The 14,499-nt window shown below is 37.0% G+C and overlaps 1 protein-coding gene across 5 annotated transcripts in view; it reads left to right on the forward strand.

Annotated features, from left to right (window-relative positions):
* LOC127415706 (protein enabled homolog) overlaps nucleotides 1-13,256 on the forward strand; it is a 153,147-nt gene extending 139,891 nt beyond the window's left edge. For 4 of the 5 annotated variants that reach the window (XM_051654537.1, XM_051654538.1, XM_051654535.1 and 1 more), the window contains 8 exons: nucleotides 922-1,241; nucleotides 1,500-1,639; nucleotides 1,796-1,844; nucleotides 1,987-2,038; nucleotides 3,456-3,522; nucleotides 8,668-8,752; nucleotides 9,484-9,541; nucleotides 10,703-13,256. In XM_051654537.1, coding sequence (XP_051510497.1) covers nucleotides 922-1,241; nucleotides 1,500-1,639; nucleotides 1,796-1,844; nucleotides 1,987-2,038; nucleotides 3,456-3,522; nucleotides 8,668-8,752; nucleotides 9,484-9,541; nucleotides 10,703-10,740 — 809 coding nt within the window. In that variant the 3' untranslated portion in view covers nucleotides 10,741-13,256. The remainder of the gene's footprint in view (nucleotides 1-921; nucleotides 1,242-1,499; nucleotides 1,640-1,795; nucleotides 1,845-1,986; nucleotides 2,039-3,455; nucleotides 3,523-8,667; nucleotides 8,753-9,483; nucleotides 9,542-10,702) is intronic. The other variant, XM_051654536.1, reaches the window with a different exon arrangement.
* The last annotated feature ends 1,243 nt before the right edge of the window (nucleotides 13,257-14,499 follow it).

Consider the following 14,499-nt stretch of genomic DNA (forward strand, 5'->3'; position numbering starts at 1 on the left):
TCAGCCACCACCAGTATATCTTAATATGAATATTCAATATTTTTATCTACTATTAATGTTTGAATTGTACTACTATTTTCAGTTTAAGAGGTTAAACTCGTGATATGGCTGATACGAGTTCAATAGAAAACTTTATTATTTTTATACTATATTGTCCAGCCTCAGTTACTACAATAGTATGCCTATGCAATGCACACGATAACCCGTAAACTAAAAACATAAAACGAGGATTCAGTAATGATGGGGATAAAATATACTTTATTAAATGTAAAAAATAATATGCTTTAATATGCAATATAACAATTACAATAAGTCAATTTCAGAAGTCATACATATTAAACGTCACAGTAGCTTCACCGGACAACATAGATACATCGCGATCGGTTAACACATGAGAACAACCCTACCTGAAAAAATATCCAAGCATTATAGCTGGTAAACAACTTCGCCAAACTGATAAACATCCATCTAGAATGCAGCGATGCTGTGTGGTGTTACTGAACTGAGCTGAACAGCGTAGTTAGTTTCTCCAGCCGGAACATGAGATAGCTGGTACTTCTTTCCTGTGTGTGTGGACATGACGTAATGATGCTAGGATGAACGTCATAAGCCAGCGAACCCAACAGCTCAAAATACATATTTATAGGCTAAAATCATTTTTGTATAGGCTTACTGTAGTGAATCGGGATAAGGTAAGGACATTATGTACTCAATAATGACAATTAGTTCATTTTTAACCAAAAAATCATACACAGCACAGCTTTAAGCATGGCTTAAGTGTCCAAATACTTTTTGAGGCCACTACACATCAGGTGATAATAGTCAGTACATTTAGCTATTACTTTAGCAGAGTTCACTTGCTTTAGTTAATTGTTTAGAGTTCTGTCCTAACTATGATGTCATTTTTATTCATCCCTACAGATTCAGTACAGGGGATGCCCACCCCTCCACCCCCACCCCCACTCCCTCCCGGCTCCACTGTGACTCCAACCACTGCCGGACCTCCACCACCCCCTGGCCCCCCTCCCCCTCTACCCCTTGCACTTGCCCCAGCAGGCCCACCCCCTCCCCCCGGCCCACCGCCTCCACCCTCAGGCCAGGCTCCGCCACCAGCACCTCCTCCACCCCCTGCCCCACCTTTGCCCTCGGGTCTGTTCACCCCCTCACCCACCACAGAAGAGAAGCCCCTGTCTGGGCTCGCAGCCGCCCTTGCTGGAGCGAGGCTACGGAAAGTGCCAAGGGTAAGGGTTCCAGGACTGTCTCAATACATCACATGATCCTAAAACTAATGTAAACTAAGCACAGCCCATCTCTCCTCCATCCTCATCTGAATCTCCCATCACTTTTTTTGGCAAGTCTAAGCACTACAGCTGTTTTTCCCTTCTCAGTTACATTAAGGCTTGAAAGGTAATGTTACTGCAGAAGAATATCAAAGCCTCTTCAATCTGCTTGTAAATATTCTGAAAATATTAAACTGCTTACCTCATCTGTGACTGTAGAGTGATGAGCCTCCAGCTCCAGCCGTTGTTGGTGTGTTGAGCTCTGGTGGTGCCAAGCCGGAAGCAGCTCGTGGGAATGGCCCTTTACCTGGAGGAGGAGGAGGTCTAATGGAGGAGATGAGTGCCCTGCTGGCCAGGAGGTGAACTACAGTATTTATCTATTTCTAATGCCAGAATGACTCCAGAACGAATGCATTCACTAATAGCATGTCTGTTTTTGAGATCCATTGTTGAAACTGTTGGATGATTGCCACCAGTGTAAAGAAATGTAAGAATTTGCTATTGATTTGATGCAGGAGAAGAATTGCTGAGAAGGGATCATCACCAGAGCCTGAGCAGAAAGCAGTGAGTGTAAAGAGTGCTACAGCTGTACATATAATCAGAAAATGCTGCAGTGGATTATTCATATGATGTATGTTACTGATATGATTGTACAGTTTATGTTTTTATGATTGTCAAATGGATTATCCTTTTATTTCTCCAACAGGAGGAGATTGAGGCTACCATAACTCCAAAAGTGTCAGCCTGTAGCACACCAGGTAAGATTCAAATCAGTGTGGATAATGGTTCTAATGAAGGAACATGCATGCAGACAGAAATGATGATAAAAATTCAAATCTAGTAGTCTGCATGCCTGCATTTCTGCATTTGTTTGAGCAAGAAAAACTGCAAAACTATAGAGAATACCAATATCAATAAATGTGGATTCAGTATTTTATTTTTGCCCTAGTAATTCTTTGTTTTGCTGGCCAATATGGCAGTGGTCTTTGACTTACTGACACTTAGGTGCGTGGATGCAGCATCATGCAAATGCAAAAGTGTTTGGTTACTAATGCCATTGTACTAGAAATGCACTATTCACAGTCAGCCCTGGTTAATTTATTCCATTTAAGAAAGTGTATGAAAATAGGCGTGTTACAGAGATAAAAATGAGTAGTATTTGGCTGGTCATGTGATCTCATTTGAACATGTCAGCCAACATGAGGTGACCTGCTCTGTTTAAAATAAAACAGCTTTTATTATGAGTCTTGATCTCATCTCATGTGAGTTTACAAAATTTTAAACAATCTTTCAAAGGCACTTTATTTCTTTAGGTGTCCAGCTTTTTTTAATAAGGAAAGCATTACTCAGTGCAACTCTAAAGGGATAGTTCACCCAAAAATCTCTCATAATTTATTCACCATCATGCCATCCCAGATGTGTATGACTTTCTTTCTTCTGCAGAACACGAATAAAGATTTTTAGAAGAATATCTCAGTTCTTTTGGTTCATACAATGCAGGTGAATGGTGACCAAAACTATGAAGCTCCAAAAAGAAAAGGCAGCATAAAAGTAATCAATAAGACCCCAGTGGTTTAATCCATGTCTTCTAAAGCAATCTAATCTGTTTTGGGTGAGAAGAGACACAAATATAACTCCTTTTTCACTGTACATCTTTCCATTACAGTTTCTAGGCACGATCATGATTTCAAGCTTGATTACACTTCCTAGCGCTTGTGACATATGTGCAGAGTTCTAGATGGTGCTAGGAAGTGTAATCGAGCTTGAAATCATGATCACCAAGGAGACTGCTGATGTCTAGTGAAAAAGGAGTTATATTTTGGTCTGTTGTCATTCAAAATCAATTGGATTGCTTCAGAAGATATGGATTAAACCACTGGGGTCATATGGAGTACTTTTAAGCTGCCTTTCTGTGCTTTTTTGGATCTTTTTGTTCACCATTCACTAGCATTTTATGGACCTACAGAGCTGAGATTTTCTAAAAATCTTCACTTGTATTCTGCAGAAAAAAGTCATTCACACCTGGGATGGCATGAGGGTGAGTAAATAATGAGAGAATTTTCTTTTTTTTTTTTTTTTTTCTTTTTTTTTAGGTGAACTATTCCTTTCAGTTTAACATATAGCGTTCAGTTTGTAATTTTTATTTATTTATTATTATTTATTTTTTTATCACAGACATGCCCAGAAAGCCTTGGGAGAGGGCAAATACCATGAATGGTAGCAAATCACCAGTCATTGGAAGGTAATAATTGCATGTTATTGTTTTGATGAGTGTGCATAATACCTTTTGAATCTTGTCTATTGAAGAAAAAATCCTCTCTTTGGGATCTTCAGCAGGTCCCGCACTCTTAAACCTAATTGGAGTTATTATTTGCCTCCACTGCTTTGCATTACATGCTTGCGGCCGAGGGCCCCACAGAATCGCATGTCAGAATGCAGGCAGTCGGGTCCCATGATTGACATTACTAAAGCACAGTGCTGTTGCTTCTCACCAGATCTGCGTGTTACCAGTGCTTTTCAGCATTTTTTGAAGGATCTGGTTTCCTTTCCGCTTAAAATATGCCATCCTTTCAGGCATTTCCACAGAAAACGATTAACAGATTTCAATAGGGCTGCTCTGAAGAGATATCTAAGAGTTGGACCTAGTGTATTTAGCACAATAAGAGCTGCTGACCTCTGACTGGTTAGTCTCTTTACTCTCACAGACGGGATATACCATGGAGAAATCAGACGAGTACTGAAAAGTACTATGATTCCTTAAACAGGTATAAGAGGCTAGTTTGAGACTTCTTTTTAGAATTTGTTTTCTGAGACTGCTCTTCAAATAGGATGAGGGGTTGGTGTAGTGATTGTCAATTATTTAACTTTTTTTTTTTTTCCTCCCATTCACAAAAATTCTACTGTTGCCAACTATATTATCACCGTGAAATAGTATACATCACTTATCTTGTGGTTCCCGAAAGGTTAAAGGAACCGTTCGGCCAAAAATGTACATTTCTGTCACCATTTACTTGGCCTCATGTTGTTCTAAACCCATACAACTTTATATTTTCAGTGAAATGCAAAAGGTGATGTTAGGCACTTGGCACAAATGTTTAGGTGAACCCTTTTTAAGATGTGCCGTCGAACTTTTAAAGTACAGTTTTCTGTGTAAATTTGTAAAACCATTCTTGCATAAATTGTTGCATTAAATTCAATGCAACAAAAAGATCAGCCTGATATACGTAGCTATACTAATTTACGTAATTTACGTAAATATACACAATTTTACATTAATATTTGTAACATTTAAACTTGGATGTTTGGATGGACACTAAAACGTACAATATGGACGTTTGAAAGCATTAATCGCTGTAAATCTTCTCCTGATGCACTCCATAACGGCGCTGTCATAACTAGGGATGGGCATTTTTGTCATTTTGTCTACTTGAGTACTCGGACTAATTACTCGAGTACTTGTTGAGTACTCGAGGGGCGATTACATGTTCAAAACTGTATATATAATAACATGTCTGACAAACGTCTATGGCTGCTGCATTGTACCTTGTTGTTCCAGTGTATTGTCTATTCATTATTATAAGCTGTTATAAAATAATATGTTACAAAATGTACAAAAGATTCAAAATATAATGCATCATATTTTATCATTGTGAAGATTCGCTGTCCAACTCTGAAAGAATGTGCCCAACGCACATCTGTCTGTTCTTCCTTCAGGTTACCGTAGTAATCTTAGTAAGCACGCACCAGTTTTTTTTAGTGACTGTCTGAACCATCCATTTTCAAATAACAGGAGACGCCATAACCATTGCATTTTTAATATGCGTGTTAAATTGAAGTTCAGTTTGAAGATGCTGCATTGTGTTCCATTTAGCTGCGCTCTGTCTAGTTGTTTTGAAACACTCGCCTGCTGTATATGCGTTGCTTCAGCACGTTGAGTCCACTGCCACGCGCCTGGTGTTTGTGTGTGTCCGTGTCCCCAAATGTTCACTCTTGTGAGGAAAGCCACGATGCTCATGAAGCGTTCCATTCAACTCGGAGAGTCTGAATTTCCACCTTTCAACTGGGGAAAGTGCAATGATATTGGACATCTAACTCAGAAACTCGTGCAGAAATCTTCAACTCCCATTTCGTCGAGATGCGTGTGCGTGTTACTTCACGCAGGGCAGGGAGGTTTACGGTCAGTGACAAACACTTACTTTTATTAAATAATATCCATTAACGAGTCAAAGTTCTTACATGATATGACAAAAAAAGGTGTTTAGCAAACGTTTTGCAGAGACAGGTGTTCAAATCACGGTCAATTACACTTTTGATTATCGTAACGATAGCATTGCAGTGTTGTATCAGTTTGGTTGCTATGAGACGTTTCTGACAATCAGTGTACCCCTCAAAACCACAACGTAATCAATCTCAAAATTAAAAATAAGCTCCCTCTTTGACACGTTTGTGTTTAGTTGTCAGGTAATTGTCACTGGATTTCGAATTAAGTTAAGTCATATCATGCGTGATCACCATCTATCATCGTTTTCATGATCAATCATTGCTGCCATGTCCGAGTCCTCATGCCCATCCCTAGTCATAACTCATTCAAACCTATACATCGCAGAATACGGCATGTCACAAACAGTCACGAGACACTTGAGAGCCAATGAGCATTTGACATCACTGCCGTAAAACCACTGGTTGTAATGATAGAGGCGGAAATGTTTTAATTTTGAAAACAGAACCAACGCGGAGCGACGGCACTGTGGCGGATGGAGATGGAGCTCGTTGAATAAAAGGCTTGAATTTGGGTCTGTTCTTCACAGAAAGCAGTCTGAAGATTTGGATTATAGCTAACAAATGTATGGATTAATTTTATTATTGTTTTATGGTGCTTTTTGTGGTTTATTTTGTTATTGGCATATTTTGAACACCTTTTGTGTCCTATGATGAACAAAAATCAAATGTAAAGCTTAATAAATGATTAAACGATTACAGAGTTTTTATTCATTTTAACATTTTAAAGTTTATTCTTGGTTAAAGTGATATAATCCTTTAAAACGTTGTTTAGGGCTGCGGAAATCACATAGAACTGAATTAAACCGTTAAAATGTCATATTGTAATGTCAACTGCGTTAAATGTGATGGCATTTAATTAATCTCATTGATTATAAATTAAGTGCAATTAACTGATTAATTCTACGAATTATTCAATATTAATCAATTAAAACAGTACACGGAAACATTTGTACATTTCTATAGGTGTTACTACGTCAGTATTGTACGGTTCGGTGTCTATGCAAACGTAAGAGATGTATGATTGCTAGAACCAAATTTTATGTAAGAATACATACAAATTCTCATGAGATCACATTGAAAAGATTTAAACACATTTGTTGTTCTTGTGTTTCATGAAAGACAAACAGATAATCCCACCCCAAACACGCGCCAATATTGCTGTTTTGGGCTGGTCAGGATGCTCAAACAAACAACATTAATTTAGTGCGACAGAGTCACAGTCTTTACACTTTTCAGGAGAATCAATCTACGAATGGCTTCCTTATACTGTAGTTGTGTCTGCACATTAAGCTGGGATAGGAGTATTTAAAAAAAAAAAGTACACACGTCACAGCTTTAAAGAGTTTCCTGATAAAATGAGCCTTACTCTGTGTGTGATGTCAAGGGTCATGCATTATCAGAGAGTTGGAGCATTTATCCAAAGTGGCTTTTGCCAATTCTTCCACCTGCCTCCAAAGATAACACACTTTTTCCCTCCCCCTACAAATAGACCCGTTTAATTTTGCATTTATTATTCTGGGGAGACAAGTTATCATGCCACCTACAAAATGGAAAAAGCTTCAAAACAAAGACTTTAGTTATGGCACATTTGTATCTCAGGATGAAACAGTATAAGGATGGGCAAGGGGGGGGGGGACCAGCTGAACAGTCAACATAAAATTTAATGGCAAACTTAAACCATAAAACATAAGGACACACACAACACGGCCACGTGCATCTCTCTCTCTTTCTCTCTCTCTCTCTCTCTCTCTCTCTCTCTCTCTCTCTCTCTAACTGCCGCCACTGGCTCAGTTTGCTCTCCCGCTGATTCAGCACACCCTCCTCATCACACAGGCATTACAAATGTATCTCTGCAAGTTTCTGACTCATACAGTATAAGCTGGGTCATAGCGTTCTTATCCGTTTGGCAGCTCAACTGTTCACAGCGGTCATTCCTTTTCCGATTGCAATAGATAAAGCGTCATTTCCCGTGTTCCACCCTGTGGTGATTATTGTGTTGGCAATAGTATCCTGTGTCGGTTGATTGAACTACAGACCAGCATGAGCATGATAAGGCCAGCTGCCTATTGTGTATTTTGAAGTGTGAATGCATTTACAGTGGAGGAGAATAAAGAACCTTCAGTGTCTCTAGCATTTTTGTGGTTTGCAGTGGTTTGAAAACAGTTTGAATTGTTTTCTTGTTCTGGTTGAATTTATACACTATACAAATGTGTTGGTTTTGAATTTGCAGCACTGCTCAAGAAAATACAATTCCAGTTTTCATGTCACCCAAACATTTGTATTTTATTGTAACCTAAGGGGCCATTCACACAAATGCATTTTTGTGTCTGTCTGTGCTGTTTTTTTTTAATGGTTCTTCTATGTAAACATGCACTTGATGGACATCTTTGACCGCTGCATTTCGTCTCGCAAAGGTGCTGTGTCAAGTGAAAAGAACTTCAACTTTTTAACATTTGTCTCCAGACACTTGTGTTCTATTTGTTGCGCTGCATCTAGCTTTTTTTTAGCACAAGGACGCGTTCAGTCTGAACATCCCTTAAATCACAAATGTATACGTATCTTGATGTGTGTATTACCATTTCAGTACAACACTAAAAGCAGCTGAATACAAATCAAAAAACATAGTTGTAGTTGTATTGCTGCATTTCAAGTACCTGAAATCTTTGAGATTTTTCTTTGTAATGTCCTCACACTTGTCTTGAGTTCATTGATGAATCACCAACTCTGATTGGGGATATTCACACCGAACATGTTATTGCATTCATCCATGCTGTTTTTCCATGTAAACATGTGCTAAATGAACATCTTTGACCGTTGTGGCACTTCTCGCTCAGGAGTGAACAATTTTTTTTTTTTTGGATTCCATTCCATTTTAAGTTAAAAAGAACTTCCAACTGTTAAAAATGTGCCTCGAGACACTTGCATTCTGTTCTATTAATTGAGCTTCCTCTTGCCGTATTCTTCCTCTTTTTTTTTTTTTTTTTTTTTGCACAAGAATGTGCAAATGTAAAAGCGTGTCACTAAACTTCTGCCTTGCATCTTGGCTGCATAGTGTTTGTTTCTGTAAATAAAAGAGCATTGCCTCACCATTTCTCTTTTCATTTAGACCAAGGTCTACACCAACTCCTACTGGATCCATAAGTGCCAATGGGGTGCCAACAGAAACTCTTGACTATGACAGATTGAAACAGGTACCTTTCGAAATCAAGAAGTTACAAATTCGAACTGAAAGTCATTTAACCTTTTAGCTCTTGAGAGCTTTCGTACAGGGTCTTTTTACTTCCTCAATTACTTCCTGAACTCGTTGGTAATGTGTTGCTAAAACTGGTTTTAAAATGTCTTGTTTTTTCTTATTTAAAAAAAAAAAAAAAGAATTACCAGCACTTCCTAAAGCAGCAGAGGGCGAAACACTAGTTCAAAGTACACAGTTATGCTTTTGTGGGTGTGTCCAATTACTGTTCTTTCTACAAAGGCAATACCTCCCTTCTCTTCTATGAATGAGCATATTAGATAGGGAAGGCATATGTAGGAGTCTTACTTATCTGAGCATACAGTTACTCAAGTTGCCTTGCACTCGCTTTTTTCCTAAGCGGCAAGGGAACAACATTTTTGGGTGGTAGTGAGTTACTAATTAGACGGAATTAGATTTTGATCAAAATTTCTTATCCATCTTGTCATTTAGTACTTTGCCAAAGTCATATTTATTTGATATAATTTCACAATAATTTAGTGTCTCCTCTGCATTTTTACTTGGCATATTGCCATTAGGACAGTTAATTTCTTGTGTATCTATCTTATGTGATCTTACTGATATGAAAATGTTTCAGTGACATGCACTTAAAGATTCTTTGTCTCCATTGGATGTCATTACAATTTTACAAATAATAATCTAATTGTGTACATGTATTTTATTGCTTCTTAGGACATTCTAGATGAGATGAGGAAGGAACTATCAAAGCTGAAAGAAGAACTAATTGATGGTAACATTTTGTTACATTTTATTGCCAAAATATATGATGATTAAAAGCTTTCTAATAATTACAAACATCAAGAAGAGCTGATATACACTGCCAGTCAAAAGGTCTGTTCACATTTTACTGAATTTACGTTTCTCATGATCTTTACTTTTTGATCTAGAGACTTATGGTTGTATGCTTCAAATTTGTTTTGTAGACAAATATAAATGTTGCCTACAATGAAAATTACTTTAAAAAGCTACAATGTTATATAAATAGTTACATACATAATTAAATGGATAAGTTGAACCAGTTAGTGAAGGAAAATCATCCAACAAGTGCCCAGTGTACATGAAAAATCTTTTAATATTGTTTTAAAATCACCCCAGGTGGATACCTCAAGAAGTTGGTTAAAGGGATAGTTCACCCAAAAATGAAAATTCTCATCATTTACTCACCTTCATGCCATCTAAGATGTGTGCGACTTACTTTCTTCTGCAGAACACACATGAAGATTTTTAGAAGACTATCTCAGCTCTGTAAGTCCACACAATGCAAGTGAATGGTTACCAAAAAATTGTTTAGCTTCAAAAGCACGTAAAGGCAGCATAAAAGTAATCCAGAAGACTCTAGACTCTAGACACTAGAAGACTCTAGTGGTTACATTTATGTCTTCAGAAATGAGAGGTGTGGGTGAGAAACAGAACAATATTTAAGTCCTTTTTTACTATAAATCTCCACTTTTTCACATTTTGAAAGTAAAAGTGGAGATTTATAGTAAAAAAGAACTTAAATATTGAACTTTTTCTCACCCACACCTCTCAAATTGCTTCTGAAGACATAAATGTAACCACTGGAGTCTTCTGGATTACTTTTATGCTGCCTTTATATAATTTTTTTGGAGATTCAAAGTTCTGACCACCATTCACTTGCATTGTGTAGATCTATAGAGTGGTGATATTCTTCTAAAAATCTTCATTTGTGTTCTGCAGAAGAAGGTAAGTCATAAACATCTGGGATGGCATGAGGGTGAGTAAATGAGGAGAGAATGTTTATTTTTGGGTGAACTATCCCTTTAAGGAAATGTCCATATTTTTCATTCGTTTAGCATTTTGGTGACAAAATAGAAATAATAAAGTGGGTTATATCTTGTTTCTAATTTCTTTTTTGTCTTTGTGTTTGCAGCAATCAGGGAGGAGTTGGGCAAGTCAAGCTCTGCATAGGGGAATACAATGCACCTGTATTTTTAAATACGATCACTTCAGAGGTCTGCTTCAGTTTAAGACATTATCTCAAAAGCAATGAAATGGAAATTTACAGTTTTAACCAGTAGGGATCACAATAACCATGTTATATTTGGAAGATCTATTAAGGGTCGATGCCGGGACGGAGTTTTGAGCGTTGGGGGCACAGGAAGCGTACAGCAAGAGGTTACCCAGATACCTCAAAGCAACGCCATACACCAAAACCCCCCGAATATTGAGGGTATCAAGACACAGTCTTAAGGAAGTGACTGTCATTATGCAATGGATTACTATGAAAAGATAATAAGACTACGAATAAAGACACAAACTATTACTGAACTACATACTGTATTAACCATTGAAGAGTGAAATTGTAAATCAAGCAGATGATATTCATTCTGTGGCACATTGTTTAGCAAAGGGCAGGCTTTGTTGTTTATGAATTTAAAAGGTGGTGGTGTTGAAGTATTGTTAACTGGTTGGCCTTGTATACAGCAAAACCTTGAATCTGGCCAACCAAACGAGTCTATATGGTCTATTGCTGCAGGACTCTAATGCTTGTCTTCCTTCCTAATACTATTTTAACCAGAATATGTACATTACAATGACAAAATAAAACATTATACCTGCAAGTCATTCAGTCAACCTCTTCTAATGTACGCCATGGCCATATCAGGTAGCTTAATCGCTCTTGGGACAATAAGTCTTTTGGTCAGTTTTTTTATTATTATTATTTCAGACTTCACTTTTCAAAATTGAATGCTCGACAGGCTGTCTCTAATGAGCCACTGTTACACGTATACCTTCTTCATCTTGTGTGTTTGCTAACTGTTTGGGAAGATCACGAGGGACAATGCCTTTCTACTGTACACCATTGTAGCTCTTTACCAAAATCCTCTTAGCAAATTGAATTGAAGGTTGACACCAACGTCGACTAGACCGTATTTGTAGATAGTGCTAACCAGAAATACAATGAACTTTTTATTCACCGTAGGCTCTTTTGTATTTCTTTCGATTTTCAGTGCATGTCGTCTTATGAATGGTAAGGGAAAAATGGTTGCCACGAAAAAAAATTTAGGTTTCAGTTCATAAGCAATAAGTGTAGCATTGTTATTCATTTTCCCATACTATGTCTTTTATTTTCTTTAATCATCCACATTGCCCTCAAAACTGTGGATGAATGCAGTTCTCCATTCAACCAAGTGTGGTTAACAAAGGACTCCTCTTTATAGCCATAATAAATTTGCAGGGGTACAACGTTTTACTCAATGGTCCATTTTACTGTTTTATTTTTTAGCATTCAAGGATGCAAAAGATCATATATGGTCACATATTCATTCTGCTTTGGGTGTCTACCAACTAAATAAGTGTTTATCTAATGAGGGCCAAGTAACACTTCGCAGTGGATGGGTTGAATAGCTTTGGGAATTTTGTTGTCTGTTCTTTTATTATTTTTGCTTTGACCTCTTTCTGCACACTGGAAGACACTCCGTTCGATTTTTAGTGGGGCTCTATCTTCCAGCATGCTTTATAGGAAATTTTTTATTGTGAGATGCGCTTAATAATTGAGAACATGAGTTTGCCGTTTCCCCTGTCTTTTCACTTATGTCGTTCAAAACAATTTCCTTTCTCCATTCGCCATCACTCAAAACAATCTCAAGGAATCAGAAAGTTTGTATAGAGTGTTTACAGCATTGATTGCACTTTAAAAACCCATAGAAATTCAAATGATTATATTGCTGGCAAAACAGCTGTCACTCTGTGATCGGCAATATCACCAAAGCTAAACGGTAACAATCCCCTGCATCACACTCTGCGGATCCACCTTTGTTTTAACAACAAATAAGTATCGTTGATTAGGTAAAGCAGGTGAATTGTTTTGATCAGGGTTGATTCATTCCTGGATAAACCTGTTTGTGATCTTCATGGTTTGTGCCTTGTTCGGAAGTTGCATTTAACATGTCAAAAAAAAAAAAAATTAAAAGCATATACATAGAGTATAAATTAGGGCCTGCCATAACTTTATTCATTTTATTATTTTTTTTTTTTTTTTTTTTTTTTTTTTTGCATTTTGCATTTTGCTTTAGTGGGTTGCAAAGGAAGCTTTTAAGATCTTTGTTTAAAATGAAACATGCATTCACATTCTTCTCTCTGTGTCATTTTCTGTAGCATTACGGTGATGTTTGTGTTATGGTTAAGACCATGTATGCTGATGAGATCTTAGAAACTGATTTTTTTTTTTTTTTTTGTGGTGGTGGTGGTGGTGGAAATCAGTTGAAATAATGTTATCAGGAAGTTGATCATGTTGTCAGCACATTGAGACTTGAGACTATAACGTGCTGGTCAAGTTCAGCTGAATGTCCCTGAAATGCATTTTTCGGTTTCCTTTCTATTTTATCATTCATGTTGTACCATACTGTTTTCATGTTAATTAGAAGTTTCTTACATGCTAACATTGTTTTGTTTGAGCAAATTAAATAAAAATTGCAATACGATGCTGTTTACATATGTTTATTTCAGTAATGTAGTAGAATTTAAAGGGATAGTTCACCCAAAAATGAAAATTCTCTCATTTACTCATCCTCATGCCATACCAGATGTTTATGACTTACTTTCTTCTGCAGAACACAAATTAAGATTTTTAGAAGAATATCTCATCTCTGTAGGTCCATACAATGCAAATGAATGGTGACCACAACTTTGAAGTTCCAAAAAGCACATAAAGGTAATCCATATGACTCCAGTGGTTAAATCCATGTCTTCAGAAGCAAAATGATAAGTATGGATGAGAAACAGATCAATATTTAAATCAATAATTATTACTATAAATCTCCACTTTCACTTCCTCATTATTCTTTTCTTTTTTTTTTTCTTCTGGTAAAAAGTATAAAACTTAAATTTTGCAAAACTTATAGAACTTAAATATTGATGTTTCTCACCCACAAACAAAATTGAAGTCCTTTTATCTATAAATCTCCACCTTTGACCAGCCTCGACCAGTAGGTGGCAATATTCACAAAGAATGTGAATAGCCAAAAAAAAAAAAGAATGTGAATGTGGAGATTTATAGTAAAAAAATTACTTCAATATTGATCTGTTTCTCACCCACACCTTTCGTATTGCTTCAGGAGACATGGATTTTAACCACTGGAGATTACTTTTATGCTGCCTTTATGTGGTTTTTGGAGCTTCAAAGTTCTGGTCACAATTCATTTGCATTGTATGGACCTACAGATCTGAGATGTTCTTCTAAACATATTCATTTGTGTTCAGCAGAAGAAAGTAAGTCATACACATCTGGGGTGGCATGAGGATGAGTAAATGAGAGAATTTTCATTTTGAGTGAACTATCCCTTTAAATACTGTGCGTACATGATTAAAACAGTTTTAAAGATTACTTCTGCGGATAACTATTCACATAGAATAACCACAAAAATAGATGGGGTCTTTTTTTTACCTTGCTGTATTTTTCATTTTATTTTTTTAAACACTGAACATTCTGATGCACAAATGCAATAACTACAATTTGTTTGATTCAGAGAGAGTGGATAATCTTGACATTGCTATATTAATAGCTTCTAATATCTGGGCTAGAGAAATGGCCCGTTTGTCCTGGGAATCCTACAAATAATTACTACAGCAGCTTTGAATACAGACCTTGTACAACATGACATCATCCCAGTTTCATCTCTCATTAGCAGCAAATGTTACGGCTTTTTGCCGCTGCTTGGTGACCAC

The sequence above is a fragment of the Myxocyprinus asiaticus genome, chromosome 25, assembly GCF_019703515.2.
Source record: "Myxocyprinus asiaticus isolate MX2 ecotype Aquarium Trade chromosome 25, UBuf_Myxa_2, whole genome shotgun sequence".
NCBI lineage: Eukaryota > Metazoa > Chordata > Actinopteri > Cypriniformes > Catostomidae > Myxocyprinus > Myxocyprinus asiaticus.